General features: G+C 46.3%; 1 protein-coding gene across 1 annotated transcript in view; it reads left to right on the top strand.

Moving 5' to 3' along the window:
* Positions 1-9,521, top strand: part of LOC311511203 (uncharacterized protein) — a 91,045-nt gene extending 81,524 nt beyond the window's left edge. The window contains exons 3-4 of the mRNA XM_084611599.1: positions 4,480-4,547; positions 9,379-9,521. Coding sequence (XP_084467725.1) covers positions 4,480-4,547; positions 9,379-9,460 — 150 coding nt within the window. The 3' untranslated portion in view covers positions 9,461-9,521. The remainder of the gene's footprint in view (positions 1-4,479; positions 4,548-9,378) is intronic.
* The last annotated feature ends 6,726 nt before the right edge of the window (positions 9,522-16,247 follow it).

Genomic DNA, 16,247 nt, shown 5'->3' with positions numbered 1-16,247 from the left:
TAGGGTGAGGTTTCATTACTGGGTTGCTTATATCCCTCCCTACCAGATGTCAAGTGAATGCCTAGGAAATAGGGGAGGGAAGGAGGGAGGGACAGATGCCAGGCTCTTTGAAAGCAGAGGACAAACCATCGCATAGGGAATGGGACTGTAAAGCCTTCAGTGAGAGAAAAAAATATGATGTAGGTAGCCCATTGGTTGGTGTGTGTTACATGCCCCCCGCTGTGCCTGATCTACGAGACTGTGACTCAATTACAGGCTGACTCTAGCTCCTTGGCTGTGGTGTGTGGGAATGGGATGGAGTCCCTTTAAGTAGTTGGTGAGCCCTCTAATGGTGCTCACCATGTTCTGTGTTTTAGACGTCGCCAGTAACCAGAGTAGCAGTGTGTATTTAGCTAGGCTTGCCATATCTGTGTATAGTTGGTGAACACAGATATTTGGGCCCCAATTGTGCCCCTGTGGTATCTCTATAGTTTTGTTGCATAAAAAGCAAAAGACATAAAGACACAACACTAGCCCAAGCTACAGCAACTCATGTGGGTATTGCTGGAGGGTCCCAGTTCAATCCCTGATGTCAGCCTAGCGCAGCCTGTCAGCCCAACATTGACTGTGTGAGAATGACTGAGACCGACACATTCGTGACACTGCGCTGCTCACCATAGTCACTTTGAACATTATGGGAACAGCAAGGATAGAATGCAGATCTGGCTGTTGTGGAAGCACAAGCACCACGTCCACTCAAGGAGAATCTTCTTTAGAAGTATGGGGTCTCTGACACACTGGAGAGCAGTTTTGGACTCCTCCACTAGAGGGCATTGGTGTCATTCCAGCCATTTCATGATAGTAGGCTGATGTTGAATTTTAAGGGAAGGTGGCATTGTCAGAGCTGGACTCAGATGAAAGATGAAGCTTTTAGAACTAGTAGGCACGTTGTAATTTTTAAAATTCTGTTTGACTAGGTGAGGAACCATTTTACCCTTCTGATGGTTTTTATATCCACAGTATATCTTTGAAAGGACCAGCGTAGGTGGAGCTGTGCAAAGGAATTGAGACCCACCTACTTGAGAGACCTCCCCAACTTCCCTGTCTCATCTGAGATGAGCAGAGGTGCTCAGGACCGTACAAAGAAGAAGGGTGTTCTCTGTGAAAGACCTGTGGCTTTGGAATTCGCTCTCCCCAGTGGTCTGAAATAGCCCCTCTCTGATGACCGTCCGGGCGTGTTGCAAAACTCCTCTGGCCTTTGAGAATGTGCTGGAGTTGTTCAGCCCAGGAATTGTTGGAGTGGGAAGGGGCTTTCTTGAGTTTTCTGTTGTCTGGCTCACTGGTGGAGAGTTACCCTGAATTGTGTCGCTGCACTGAGGCTGTATTAAAGTTATGCTGAGAATGCATAGAGTGGAGGGGTGAGCACCCTTCTGAACGTACACCTAGATGAAGTAATTAACTCTCTTTCACTTCCTTACATTTAAAATCCTCTTGTCAAACCAGAAGACATCACTTTCCTGTGATTTCATCTTTCATGTCCAGGCCAGAAAGAACAATTAGGACCATCTTATCTGACCTCCTGCATAACACAAGCCAAGGATTTCACCCCGCAGTTCCTGCATTCAGCCCGGTAACTTATAGCATTCATTTTTAGAAAGAGACATCCAAACTTGGGTTACAGAGTAACAGCCATGTTAGCCTGTATTTGCAAAAAGAAAAGGAGGACTTGTGGCACCTTAGAGACTAACCAATTTATTTGAGCATAAGCTTTCGTGAGCTACAGCTCACTTGCATCCGATGAAGTGAGCTTTAGCTCACGAAAGCTTATGCTCAAATAAATTGGTTAGTCTCTAAGGTGCCACAAGTACTCCTTTTCTTTTTGCAAACTTGGGTTAGACGCTCCAAGTGATGGAAAATTTACCATGCCCCTTATTCTGGTGGTTAATTAATCAGTGCCAATTGCACCATTTGCTTCCATGGAAATGTAACATTATTAAGAACATATTTAATATGGATTTTGTTTAGACGTATTTTAATTAAATCTGGCACCTGGAAAGGGTGAAGAGCCAGCACCATGTGACCAGCCAGCTGTCCCCAGACCTACCAGTAAGTGTTCTGCAGACTGCAGTTTGGGAACCTCTGTTCTATGCCATTCATTATTTCATAGCTCTCTGTTGTATCTGTTCTAAGATGCTGCTCCCATTAATAGTAAAAGTCCAGTTGATTTCAATGGAAGCAAGATTGGGCCCTTAGCTCATTGCTTTGTTGTGTCATGCATGGAAGGGGAGCATAGCTCTCTGCTTATAGCAACCGATGGGAACAGAATTCTTCCCTGAAAGGACGTGACGCCACAGGAGGGATATCTTGGAACCAAGAGACAAGCATCCCAAGGCCAAGCAAACTGATGGCAGCAGAGACTGCAACAGACCCCTGGTGCAGCTGAAAATCTCCATCATTCACATGCTATGAACATGAGTGTCCCATCTCCAGAGGACATCTGCAGCCATTCAGGGCCTGTTAGCTGCTGAGCAAACTTAGCTCCCTATTGTGTGTGTAGATGCAGGGACGGAGGACTGTATCTTATCTGTGCAGGTAGGAGTGGGAGTTGGCTGGGGTTGTACATATAGGTTTCAGCTGGATGGTTCTTAACTAGGGTTGTGTGTGGAAGTGTAGGAGTAAAAGATGGTTAGGACTGTGCATGTAGGCCTAGAGTCAATGGTTGTTGACTTAGGTTGTGTCTTTAATTATGATGGTTATGATTGCCTCATAAGGTTGCATGTGTAGCTGCAGGGATCAGGATGGTTGGTTAGGTCTGTGTATGTTGATGTACAGTGGATGGTTGTTAATTAGGTGTCTGTATGTCGGTGTGGAGTGGATGGGTCTTGGTGAGGGCCACATGTGTCAGTGAGGAGTGGCTGGTTGTTGGTTAGGTACGTGGTGGATGGTTGTTGGTTAGGGCTGTGTATCTCAGTGTGGAGTGGATGAGTGTCGGTTAGGGCTGTGTGTGCTGGTATGTGGTGGATGGTTGCTGGTTAGAGCTGTGTGTCTTGATGCAGAATGGATGGTTGTTGGTTAGGGTTGTGTGTCTCAGTGTAGGGTGGATGGGTGTTGGTTAGGGCTGTGTGTGTCGGTGCAGCGTAAGTGGTTGTTGGTTAGGTCTCTGCGTGTCGGTACAGGGAGGATGGTCGTTGGTTAGGTCTCTGTGTGTCAGTACACGGCGGATGATCATTGATTAGGTCTCTGTGTGACGGTGTAGGGAGGATGGTCGTTGGTTAGGTCTCTGTGTGTCGGTACAGGGAGGATGGTCGTTGGTTAGGTCTCTGTGTGTCGGTGTAGGGAGGATGGTCGTTGGTTAGGTCTCTGTGTGTCGGTGTAGGGAGGATGGTCGTTGGTTAGGTCTCTGTGTGTTGGTGCAGGGCGGATGGTCGTTGGTTAGGTCTCTGTGTGTCAGTAACGGCGGATGATCATTGATTAGGTCTCTGTGTGACGGTGTAGGGAGGATGGTCGTTGGTTAGGTCTCTGTGTGTCGGTGTAGGGAGGATGGTCGTTGGTTAGGTCTCTGTGTGTCGGTGTAGGGAGGATGGTCGTTGGTTAGGTCTCTGTGTGTTGGTGCAGGGCGGATGGTCGTTGGTTAGGTCTCTGTGTGTCAGTACACGGCGGATGATCATTGATTAGGTCTCTGTGTGTCGGTACAGGGAGGATGGTCGTTGGTTAGGTCTCTGTGTGTCCGTGTAGGGAGGATGGTTAGGTCTCTGTGTAGATGGAGGAGAGTGGGGTAGAAGCTGGCTAAAGTTTTATGCAGGATGTGTGGAGGGGTGCTGGGGAATAAGGATATTTACCTTTGGTTGGGAGCAGGGCAGGAAAAGGGGCACTGTGGGTGGGTGGGAAATTGTCCAAGAAGGTGCTGCTGGCCTACGCTCGTTCGCACACCTCTCATTCTATTGGTCCTGAAAGGAGCTGCGGCTCTGGGCTATGATGTCGTGGTAGCCGCCAACGGCCATAAAATCTGGGGTCTAAACGAAAGGGAAAAAGTGACAAGGGGAAAAGCGAGGTCAGCCCCACCTTGCAGGGTTCTGCTCTGGAATGTGTTTGCACTCCAGGGTGTGCAGCTCCGGAGTGTGAGTTAGCAGCAGTGTTGAGTTAGTAATATGAACCCTACACAAATACCTCCGGGGCAGACAGGTCCATTTCAGGCTGTGTTTATTTAATAAAGAGCCAGTGAAGTAACTGCAATTTCATTGTCAATTTACTAATGCGTTACAGTTATGTTTCTTAACCTCATTGTTTGGGCTCAGAAGCCAGCGGTGCCCAGCCAAGTCTCCCCACCCCCCCTCTAGTGTAAAACACATTTTATTATGACTAGAATGTCTTCTATTTCTCAAAAATTGGGCGGATTAAGGACCCTTGGCTCCCCCCTTCCATGCACATAGCCCACTTGGCAACGGGTCGGTTTATGAACCTACTAAAAGCCTTTCTTTCTCCTTTTTTTTTTTCTTTCAGAGAAGGAAAAAACACACACATTTTAGAAGTTCATCTGGGAAGAATACAATGGAAACTATGCCTGGAAAGTGAGTAGTCTCTGTGTGTGTGTCTTTGAGGTCTGGGGAGGTCTGATGCATGCACACTCACACCCCCCCCCCCCTAAAAGAGGAATGAATCTTCAAATGGAGCAAGAGGCTGGTTGTCAGTAGGAGCCTGGGGGGTGATCTAGAACCGGGGCTCAGATTCCTTGGGTAGGGGAGAGAAAGGTGTTGAGGAATGAAAGTCTTGTTTGTTTGAGTTTCAAGTGGATTCTTCCCACCCAAGCTTCCTCCACAGGCTTCCTCTGGGGGGCGCTTTCCATCTCCCAGTGCTGTGAGAAGAGCTTTTACCCATCAGGACTGACTTAAGAAAAAAAGAAGCTAAAAGCCTTTTGCTTTTTTCCTCCAATGTTTGTCAAAGTTGGTTTCACAGCCAACCTATGTTTAAAAAGAAAGGACCAGATCCTCAGCTGGTGTAAATCAGCATAGCTCCACTGAAAGCATTGTAGCGAGGCCAATTTATTCCAGCTGAGGATTTGGCCCAAAATCTAGATAAACTCCCCTTAGCATCTGGGTGGCTATAGAAAAAGCAGGGATAATTATTCTAGAATTCTTTCCATCAAGATCCTGAAGGGCAGTGTTATAGCAGGAAGAATTCTAGATCCTTTTCCTGTTAGAAACGGTTGGAAAATAGGGATGGATCTTGAGAAAATGTCTTTGAATTTCCCCCCCACACCCAGCAACATTTCAATGAGAATATTAATGGACATATTGAGATTTTGACCAGCTCTAGTTGCTATGATATGGCCCGATCCAAGGAGTTACCAGACACCCTCAACTCCCATGGACTTCAGTGGCCTCTTGGCACCAAGCAGGTTCAGATGATTGCATGGTAGGACAGTGCGGGCAGCTGGTGTATAGTTCGGGTGGGGAAGGGACACTGTACGCAGGACAGTTCTGGAAATGACACCAATGAGTTCTAGAGTGCCCTTCCAGGCAATGTTGTAGCTTTGCACTGTTTCACTCCTTCCAGCTCTTGGCTCTTTTCGTTTCCCAATCTCATCTCACGCCCTATGCCTTGCCCAGGCTGACTGACGAGCTGCTTCCTTTCTGTTCTTACCCTCGCGGCTTTGCTCTTTTTTTCAGGGCCGAGCAGGGAGCAGAGCACCTGGGGGCGGTGGGTTAGAGAGGGGAGAGCAGTGTTTTTCCTGGAATGCTGTAGGGCAGAGCTGAGTTGGGGCATTAAGCACAGAGAAAGATGGGAAAGCAGCTGTTAAGGGGTTAGCCATTCAATTCCCTGAGCAGTCACTTGTTTCCTGTGTGAGCTTGAGCAGGTGCCTGAGTGCTACCCTACCTGCCAGGCTAGTGAGGAGGAGAAATGCACTGAAGACAGTGAGGTGCTCAGATACAGCGATGGGGGACATTCAAGGACCTTACAGAGATGGGCCGGGGGATGCCTGTAAAGTGGCAGGACAGGGCTGAGCTGGGGGCCTGCTGCGCTGTAGGAGCCAGAGTTAGCTCAACAAAACAGCCCTGTTCAGGTGTGTACGTGTGTGGGTGTGCATCCGTGTGTGTCTGTGTGTGAAATAATTGTTGTGTTGACTTTGAAGGAGTGAGTTTTGAGGAAGATTTAGCTTTGAAATCTTATCTATCTAACCCCATCCACCCCATCCACCTATCTAATCTAATCTATCTATCTATCTATCTATCCCCATACACCACATCTAATCTATCTATCTATCTATCTATCTATCTATCCCCATACACCACATCTATCTATCTATCTATCTATCTATCTATCTATCTATCTATCTATCTATCTATCTATCCCCATACACCACATCATCTAATCTATCTATCTCTCTATCTCTCTATCTATAGATTATCTAATCTAATCACTTTAACTGTAGCAGAGCTGGCATGCTGCTGTAATCTAGTAATTTATACAGCCTCAAAGCAGCAATTTAAAGACCGGGTTTCACTCCTTGTTCTGAAGGCTCTCGATTTTGTTGGTTTAACCAGTGCTTCTCAACTTTTTTCCTTGAAAACAGTATATCTCTGTGTTAACTTTCCCCTGTTGGTTTTAACATAAGGAAGTGAGTCTCCCCTGGATGGACAGGAAAGCCAACATTTAATACAGGGCTTTCCCCACACCATATTTTGAACATATCCAAACGCCTCCAGAGCAGACAGCTGCGATGCCCTGCCCTGCCCTAACCTCAGCCCTGACCTAGAGGGACCACACTGTCTAGTCCATGAAAGGATTCAATTCAGCCTTCATGCCCGATCAGCAGCCGGGCCCCTCTGCAATACAAACTGCCAGTCGTGACAAATTACACGGGGCGGCTTCAGAGTGGAGCTGAGAACTGACCCCACTCGGCTCATCCCAGGGCTGTGAAACTGGACTTGAACCACACCTCTGGCGGGATGCAGGGTCTTTGTCTGGTGAGCAGCCTTGTGCACTCATCCGAACAAAGCAAGCATGGATCTGGGAGTTCGCCTGGTTCTGTAATTAGAGGGCAGATTTCAGCTAATCCCTCTCTAAATGAAGGTCTAATTCCTAGTGTAAAAACTTGTCAGCTGCTTGTTAACAGTGCCTTGGACTTGCTCTCACGTGGGCTTCATCAGTTGCAGAAGCAATTCCACTAGTAACTTTTTGGTTTGGAATGGGAGCGTACCCACTGCTGAATGCAACCTCGTGTCTTCACACCGGCCATGTTAATAATACGCACCTTAAATCAGAGGGTTAGAGGGAAAAAAACCCAGCAGCAGTGTTAGTAGGGAAGGGGGTTATTTAATATTGAATTTGTTTTTTTTTTTTAAATGTGGAAACTTTTAGACACAATCCCGGCCCTGTGTTTAAGTCATTAAAACATCTTTAAGCATTTTCTGGTTTTAGTTTTCTTAGCAGCAGTCCTTTTCCTGGAATGTATTTTATTTTTCTTTTAAGTTGATGGAAAAAACCCCCCATAACCCTCACATTTCCAACAGATTTTTTAAAGGGGGAGGTGGGGGGGAGGGCGGGAAAGGGGGGGGATTAGGGGTGGAGAAACTGAGAGAACAGGGCCCTTTCTGTGTTTTATTTCTAATCCGCAGGAATCCATTTTAGCCTTTTATGGCCGTTGCACTTGCTGACGGGATTTACATTCTCCGTATGTTATCTGAAACATCGCAATTGGTGGCTGTGGAATTGTTTCATGCTTGGGTTAGAGAACACGCCAGTGCTTCTGGAAGGCTCTGGGGTGGGGGAGAGCTGGGCAGCAAGCAGCGAGAGAAAGGGAAAGCTTTAAAAAAAGAGAAGAGGAAAAGAAAAGAGCTAAGCATTTTTTGCAGAAGCTTCAGCCGGCAAAGTTCACGCCCCAGACAAACTAATGTTTAAGTAAACCAGAGAGGGTATTACACGTCCCTTTGATTCCAACACTGTTCTAGGCTAGGAAAGCAGCGATGTAAAAATGCCACCTTGTTACTTGCTGGATCCCCAGCTCGCTGCTTGTCTTTTGAGCTGCATCGGCTGTCTTTACCGACGCACAGATGAGGTTTTGATCCTATCAGCCAGCACCGGTATGGGAAAGTGAGCGGGAGTCCCTTCTGCATTATGCATCAGGGGTGAAACTGATAGCGAAGTGCTGATGGCAGAAGCTTTATGGTGGATTCTGTGGTAGGAGGTAGCCCCAAGATAGTGTGGGGATGAGTGAGGTATGAAATACAGATAGAGAAAAGGATCTAGGGTAGGTAAGTAGATAGATAGAACCCAACTGATCTGTCATTCTCAGGTTTTTATACCACACTATCTGATTGCCTGTGTGTTTGTCTGTCCTCTGTCCTCCTGTCCAACAAATAGTCCTCTCAGTTTGGTTCTTGAGTGGTGGGATCGACTGTAGACGGACAGGTGGACTCTTGGTAGATAATGGAGGCATCCGATTTGGTCTAATATGGCATTTGCAAACCGGCACATTATTTACTCTGCTGTACATTCTGTTTCTTCCTGCCATTCATGCTCCTCGCCTGGCTTGTCTATTTAGACAGCAAGCTTTACGGGGCAGGGACTGTATCTCATTACATGTCTGTGCAACTCCTAGCTCAGTGGGGCCCTGGCATTGGAGTGGGCCTCCAGGCACGACCAGAGTACAAAGGAACAGTAATTAATCACTGAGCCCCACCCTAACAGTGAACCTGAGACGAGCGTAAAGTTTAGTTCTACTTTCCAGAAATAGAGCGGGGTCAACAAAATGTTTCTTTGTTTTTCCTAAACATTTTTGAAGAGAACAAAAAATATTTGTTTTCATCTATATTTTCCCCTGATATTTTTTGTTGTTGTTGAAAACCAGAAACCTGGTGGCAGGGGTTGTTGTGTTTTCCAATAAAATTTCAGTGTTTTCAGGCGCTTCCAGTTTTGGGTTGGAGCCCAGCTTGAGACACCTAAAAGGGGCCTGGTTTATAGATTACATCGTGCCGAGCGCCCACCCATCTGAAAATGAGGCTCATTTGAAGTGCCTCAAGCTGGGCAACCTAAGTCACTAGTCACTTTTCTAAATCGTGGTCACTCCCCACTAGCTGGACTGACTCTGCGGTTGCATTTTATTTTCCCCACCAAAGTTAGCAGGTAGGTCTCTGGAGAAGCAAAGGGAGCCAGTCTATTAAATCAGTCGGGGCCATTTTTACAGAATCACTCTCCTGCCCATGGCCACACTTCAAACTCTTGAGGGAGGGACTCCAGTTTTTTAATAGCTCATGGGAGAACCCAGGAAACATGTAAGTTTTATGGAGTCTGGAGAATATTTTTAATATTTTATATGGGCTGTCTGGAAAAAATGTCTGGAAAAACGTTTTCTATGGGGGGGAAAAAACTGCATGAGCAATTATTTTTGTTTTTCTCTAGCTCCCTTCCTGAATGGAATTACCACAAGTCTGAAAAGGTTCTACGGTCTAGAACCCAAGGACCCGATTCTCAGCGGGTGTAAATCAGCATAGCTCCATTGAAGTCAAGGGACCAGATCCTCAGCTAGGGTAAAGGAAGACAAAGGAGCTGCATCAATTTCCATCAGCTGAGACTCGTGGCCTCATGTGGCTTTAGAGGCCATGGTCTGGAACCCATGTAACTTTGAAAGCTTTTTGAAAGTTCTAGAATTCACGGTGTCCTGAAAGGCTCTGTGTTCTAGAATGTCAGTGTTATAAAAGGTTCTACACAATGTGATTTAAGATCCCTAATCACTTATTTCTAACTCTTTTTCTCGGTTCATTATTTTATTAATTTAGCAGTGATCGAGTCCTGGGAGATAATAGGGTGGCCTATGAATCATGGCAGGGGATCAGTCTTTGCATTCTGTGGAAGAAGAGCAGGATTCTGCGTTGGATTCTGCAGCTGAGAGCATCAGTTGTTTATGGTCTATATGTTTGCTGTAGTTTATGTGTGCTTAGTGTGTGGGTGTGTGGTCTGAGCACGCTCAGTGTATGGATGTGTTGTGCACATGTTCAGTCTGTGTATGTGCATGCTGTGTGTGTTCTGTGCAGGCTCAGTCTGTGGATGTGTGTGTGTTGTGTGTGGGTGTTCAGTGTCACGTGTTCTGTGCAGGCTCAGTGAGTGGATGTATGTTATGTGTATACTCAGTCGGTATGTACGTGCTCAGTGTGTGTGTTCTCTGTGTACTCAGGGCGCACGTGTATTTCTGCTGTGTATTCTTGCACAAATCCCTTTCTAACCTCAGCCAAGTTTTCCTTTTAGTTCCCAATCCAATCCTAATTGGGAACCCAACTTCCAGCTCATTTATGACCAGCAACCCATTTCCCCACGTCTCTGACTCTTCCCACTCCCCTCCCCTCCCTGTGGACAGCATGGGGGGTTAGCCTGCTGGTCCCCTGGCAAAGCCTTTGTTTCAAGGCCTATCTTTGGCTGCAATAAATCATCTGGCATGCGAGTGGGACCCACCACACCCTCTTTGCACAATGCAAATTATGGTGCAGTCTCTGCCTCCCATCACCCTCTGTCTCTCATTCCCTCGTGGGAATCAGGTTACGCTCTCCATCCCTGTGAGTGAAAGAACCCACCTGTGGCTGAGGGGCCTGTTTTAGATTCCTGGGAAACTTTAACCTCTATTAATACCGCTAAATTATTTCTTCACATGGCAAAGTACTTATGTAAACCGATCTCCCCCCACCCTCCTCCCCTTCTTGGAGGAGGTAGGAGCCCTTGCACATATGGCTCTACCTGCTTTCAGGGGGCTTTCAAACCCGCCGCATGCTTCTGCGGTGCTGCTTTGTGTTGAGCAAGAACGGGAACGGGCTGGGAGGGAGGAGCACACATGATGCGGAGGGCGGGGGAAAGAGCGCCATGATAATGGCTCCAAGGGCTGGGGAACAGCAGCAGGTTGTGGAGTTACCAGTACGCTTTTAAGGGAGCTTGTCTGAGCAGTGTTACCAAGCCTATGTCTGATTCAGACCTCCCTAGGGCTGGAGTGGATGCAGAGCAGCCGTCCTGGGATCAACTGGGCCTTGTTCTTGTTCACGCTATGGGCTCTTTGCACTGCACCCACTTCAAAGCCCCTGTGTGCTGCCCGATCGGTGTAAAGGGGCTTTAGTATAAATGAGAACCAGGCCCCATTGAGTCTTTCCAGGGGTGGCACCCATATTCCCAACCACAAGCTTTCTGAAATCATGAGTCAGCTCCCCCCCCCCCCCCAAATCTTATTACCGGCTAAAAAATCAGGACGTTTAAAGACAGTTCTTTTCTGATTTTTGAGACTTTAGGGGATCACGTTTTCAAGCTTTACTTCACTACCACGTGGGCTAGGAACATCCTTTTTTAAAAAAAAGTGAAAGCTGCCTGAAACCCCCATGTAGCCACCTGACTTCAGGAGCTGGGGCTTTAAGAAGAAACACCACAAGTGGTGAGAATTGTCAACACTGGTGTAATTTAAGTCAGAAGCAGGCCTGGGAAACCTGGGTTCAATTCCCACCTCTGCCACAGACTTCCTTTGTGACCGTGGGCAAATCACTTAGACCTGGTCTACACCTAAAACATAGGCTGACCTAGCCTCATCATGCAGGGCTGTCAAAAAATTCACAACCAAGGCAACATCATTAGGGTCAACCTAGCCCCCAGTGTAGACCTAGCTACTGCCTCCTGAGGGGATGGATTTACTCGAGATGGAAAAATGCCTTCCGTCACCGCAGTAAGTGGCTATGTTACAGGGCTACAGCAGCTTAGTTGCAGTGCTTGTAGAGTAGACTTACCCTTAGACTCTGTGTGCCTCAGTTTCCCAGTAAAATGGGGATAATTTAGGGGCACCCCTGGAAACCCCCAACATAGATACTTTTAAATCATGTTCAGACTGATTCAGGTTAATTCAGTAAAGTGCTGGATTAAGCTAAACTTGTTTAAGCGTGATTTAAAACAGTCTAAACATGTCTACATTTTCAATCAATTTAATTACAACACTGCAAGGTTTCTAATGTGGACTGTGTTTTAAAGGAGTTTAGAAACTGTGGGCTTCATTCTTCCTTGTCCTGCACCTTGTGGAGTCATTTACACAAGTGTACAGTGCCTTCCTAGGTAGGGAGATGGGCCAAATTCAGCTGTGAAAGTCAGTTGTGTTGCATCTGCTTACATCAGATTTGCATTTGGCCTAGTCTTTAGCACCAGGCAAAGATGGATCTGTTATCTATTCCCAGAATGTCCACAGGATTTAGGGTTTACTCACTGGAGATCACTGCACTGATATAACTTGAATCAGCCTTTAAACCCATTTAAAGTAGTGCAAAATGCTGTATGGATGCCCTTAATTCAGTTTGAATGGCTTATTTTGATTTAACTTAAACAAACAAACAAACAAAGCCACTCTTAAATGGAAATAAGAGTGTCTGCACTGCTTTTTGCATTACTTTAAAACAGTTTCAATTTGCACCATAACTTACACTGGTGAAACTTTCCCATAGCAAGTCTGTAGTCAACTTTACCCTGCTTTGAAACGGAGATGCAATGTAACTTCTTTCACAAGTTACCCCATGAGCACCCAGCAGGCATTGCTACACAAAGAGCCATGTAGATCGCTGGTATAGGACTGGGGAAAGGCGCTGGAGACTGAACCTGTGTTTCTCTCAAAAACTGAGCAGGTGGACATCAGGTTGGTCTAAGCACAGGGACCAACAGCAGTGGAAAAGGAAACCCTCTGTTAACCGTGGCACTGGCAAAATGGGGGGGCCTCTGTGGGCCTCAGTTTCCCCACCTGTAAAATGGAAATAGCAGTTCTTCCTTTGTCATGTCCATTTGGAGCGTAAACTCTTCAGGGCAGGGACTGTCTCTTATTATGTGTATGCATAGCACCCAGCACAAGGGGGATGCATAGCACCCAGCACAAGGGGGCCCTGATTTCAGATGGGGCCTCCAAGTGCTACCGTCCTACAAAGAGTAATCTGGATCCAAATTGTACAATTGACCCCTCTGTCCAGCACGGCCCCAGTCAAACTCCTAAAATCCAGTCACCATTTGATGGTGATTAACCATTGGATTAAACTACCAGGAGAACTGGTGGATCCTCCATCTCTTGATGTCATCAGATGAAGACCGGGACCCAGATCCTCAAAAGTATTTTGACTTCAAGAGTGGTTAAGCACTTAGATACTTTTGCAGGTCTGGGCCTGGGTGCCTTTCTGGAGGATGCTTTCATCAAACACAAGTTACTGGGCTCAATTCAGGAATAGCTGGGGGAAATTCTCTGGCCCACATTAGACAAGAGACCAGACTGGATGATCTATTGGTCCCTCCTGGCTTTAAACTCTATTAAATCTATTTTCCCTCCCAGGAAATATAACTGTAGTTTGAGATCGACAGCCCCCTAGAAAAACCTCCCTCTGAAAAACAACAGCGCAAAATAATAAAATAAATAATAATAATAATTAATATAATTAATCCCTTCCAATATAAAATGAAATAAGGAACAAGATGCAATTAACAATGTGCAAACAGCAGAGGCTGGAATGTAAATTGTATTTAAATAGGGCTGTGAAGAATGTTGCAGTCCTTTAATGGCTTCTCCTTCTCCCGCTGTCTTGAACCTCCAATCAAGCCCTGCCTGGGTGTAATTTGGTGCTGGAAATTGTTGCCACACGAACAGCTGAAGGTTGGAAAGGTCACCAGCCCCCCGTGTCACACCCTGTCATTTTAGATTAAGATCTGCAAAGGCGACATGGCTGCAAACTTTCCCTGTGCTGCTGTGGCTGCATCCATCCCCTCGGCCGTAATGAGAGGAAGGCGTAATTGGAGTCAACTGCTTGATTATAATAATTGCTACTGTCTGGGGGAAGAAGCATTGGAGGCTGGCAGTTCGATCAATACTGCACCTTTCTGGCGATTGCTGTCTGCTAGGCTGCTCATCAGCAGATGTGCCTGGGTAGAAAAAGGGCTTGCTGGCCTCTTGACCTCTGCTTGACCACTTGTTGACTCGGGGATTTCAGCCAGGGTCAAGGGGTTTCTGGTTGTTCTCTGCTCCTTGCTGGAGGATTTATCCCCTTAGAGGGAAAGGGCCTTTATAAACTTTATCCCCAGCTCTTCACAGCTACACAAGTGGAGAACAAGGTGCCATATATTTTCCACCAGGAAATTTATCATTTTCATTGTGTGCCTCAGCAACAGTCTGTGGGAAGTGTCGCCTGGAGGCTCAGCTGGTCAGTCTGTCACTCCCTGTATATTTCTCTTCGTGGTAAGAGGAAAGTGGGATTAAGGCAGTAGCCTGGGTGCAGGAGAGGTGGGTTCAAGGCATGGCTCTGCCCTGCCACTCACTCCCTGCGTGACCTTGGCTAAGCTGTTTATTCTCTCTGTGCTTCAGTTTTCTGTCTATAAAATAGAGCTCACACCTACTATGTGAAGAGTCATTCGTTAATGTTTGTAAAGCGCTTGCGATCCTTGGAAGAGGGGAGGAAGGATGGTTGTCTAGTGGTCAGGGTTCAGACTTGAAGACTTAGGTCCAATTCCCTGCTCTGTCATTGGCTTCCTTGGGGAAAGTCACGCCATCTCTCTGTGCCTCAGTTTCCCATCTGTAACATGGGGACAATAGCCCTGCTCTACCTCACAGCAAGAGCGCGAGGATAAATGGAGTAAGTGTTAGGTGCTCAGGCACTATGGGAATGGAGGCCAGATAAGCACCTAACATATTAATTCATTACTATTATTTATTAAGTCCTGCTTTAAGTACAAAATGCAATTTAACCCAGCTGTGGAGCGATGACCAAAGCTTGAATAATAACAATAATTAATATGACCAACAATTAATTGAATAATTGTGTCATCAGTATTTTTCAGGTCTAACCAGGCTTTGGAATTTAAGGCATGTCAGTTTCATCAGCAATGTAGCCAGTATCATCTCCAGCCACCGTCACCAAATGGATCTGGCACAATTTTAGCAGCTGGGTAGCCTCTCCGTTTGAGATTGAGCAAGACTCAAACTCACAGTGATCAGGAGGGTAGTAAAGCACTTTGACACTCCGCCACCACCCCTCACCCTGTTTAAAAGGGAGAGAAGTTTTTCAGCTTCTGTTCAGAATATAAAGGAACACATATGGAGATGATGTGACGATTTTTCATTTTGAGTGAAATCTGGGTATGTACCTTTAAGGGATTAGAGAGCACATGACTCTAATCCTACAGTATAAAAGGGCTGCCTCCTTAGGCTATGCTTCCTTTTGGCACTAGCTTTTGATGAGGGAGGACTGGAGTGATGCCTTTTGGGAATGCTAGAAAGTTAGGGTGGTTTGCTAATTGAATCAGGTGTATAGATGTTGTTTCTGTTTAATTACTGAGGGTTCTCTTAGCACAGCCTGGATAGGCACCTTGTGGGGGTTGTTTTTTGTTTTTAGAAAATAGATTTTATATTCTGTATAGATGCAGAGAAGTCAAACAGATCAGGCAGGGGTTGGGAAGAGGCTGGGTGTCAGGTGCCCCGTCTCTGCCTCCACCACCTCTGCTACAGCACCAAAACCCATGTCCTCCTGGATGATGACCACATCACTGGGGGAGCCTTCGTCCTGCATGATGATACATTTGTGCTCGTGCTCAGAGGTTGTGATCTCAATGATGTCATTGTTCCTGCATATGTCAAGCTGATTTGCACCCAGTGGCATTGCAGCCTCTTGAGAGTTTTTCATGGTCAGGAACAGGAAGAGCCTGTTGCAGTTTGTTTGATAGGGATAATGGGGGGTAGGCTCCTTGGGGCATGGCAGTCTAGAAGATTTCAGGCTGCACTAAGACAGACTTTAGCAACCCAAGACATACAGGAGAAAATATTTGGGGTGAAGGTATAGTTTTTACCACAAACCAGCGGCTTGGGTCTCCTTCACAAAATACACAGCTGAACTGTCAATAAATCAAGAAAAGAAATGCCATAAAAGGGAGCGATCTAACTGTTTTGAAAGACAGCCAGCTTTTCCTAGATACTTAAGGCTGGAAAGGACTATTGTGATCACCTTTCTAGTCTGATCTCCTGCAGAACAGAGGGCAGAGAACGTCTGCATTGGTTGCTACATCCTGCCCAATACCGTGTGGTTGAGTTATAGCATCTTTTAACCCCGTCTTGATTTAAAGACTTCAACTGAAGGCTCAGCCTACTCTTCAGCACAGCCAGTCTCCAGAATAATTAATTCATCTGGGTTACAAACTAAAACACGAATTGCAACAGCCTAACCCAGCAGGAAAATAACAATTTATCTGGGCTCCCCCTAGTCCTATATGTATCCATTCTGGAGTCATTAACTCTTTGT

The sequence above is a fragment of the Lepidochelys olivacea genome (assembly GCF_965140295.1).
Source record: "Lepidochelys olivacea isolate rLepOli2 genome assembly, chromosome: 21".
Taxonomy (NCBI): domain Eukaryota; kingdom Metazoa; phylum Chordata; order Testudines; family Cheloniidae; genus Lepidochelys; species Lepidochelys olivacea.
Note: the sequence above shows the minus strand (reverse complement) of the source record. Positions and strands in the feature narration are given on the sequence as shown.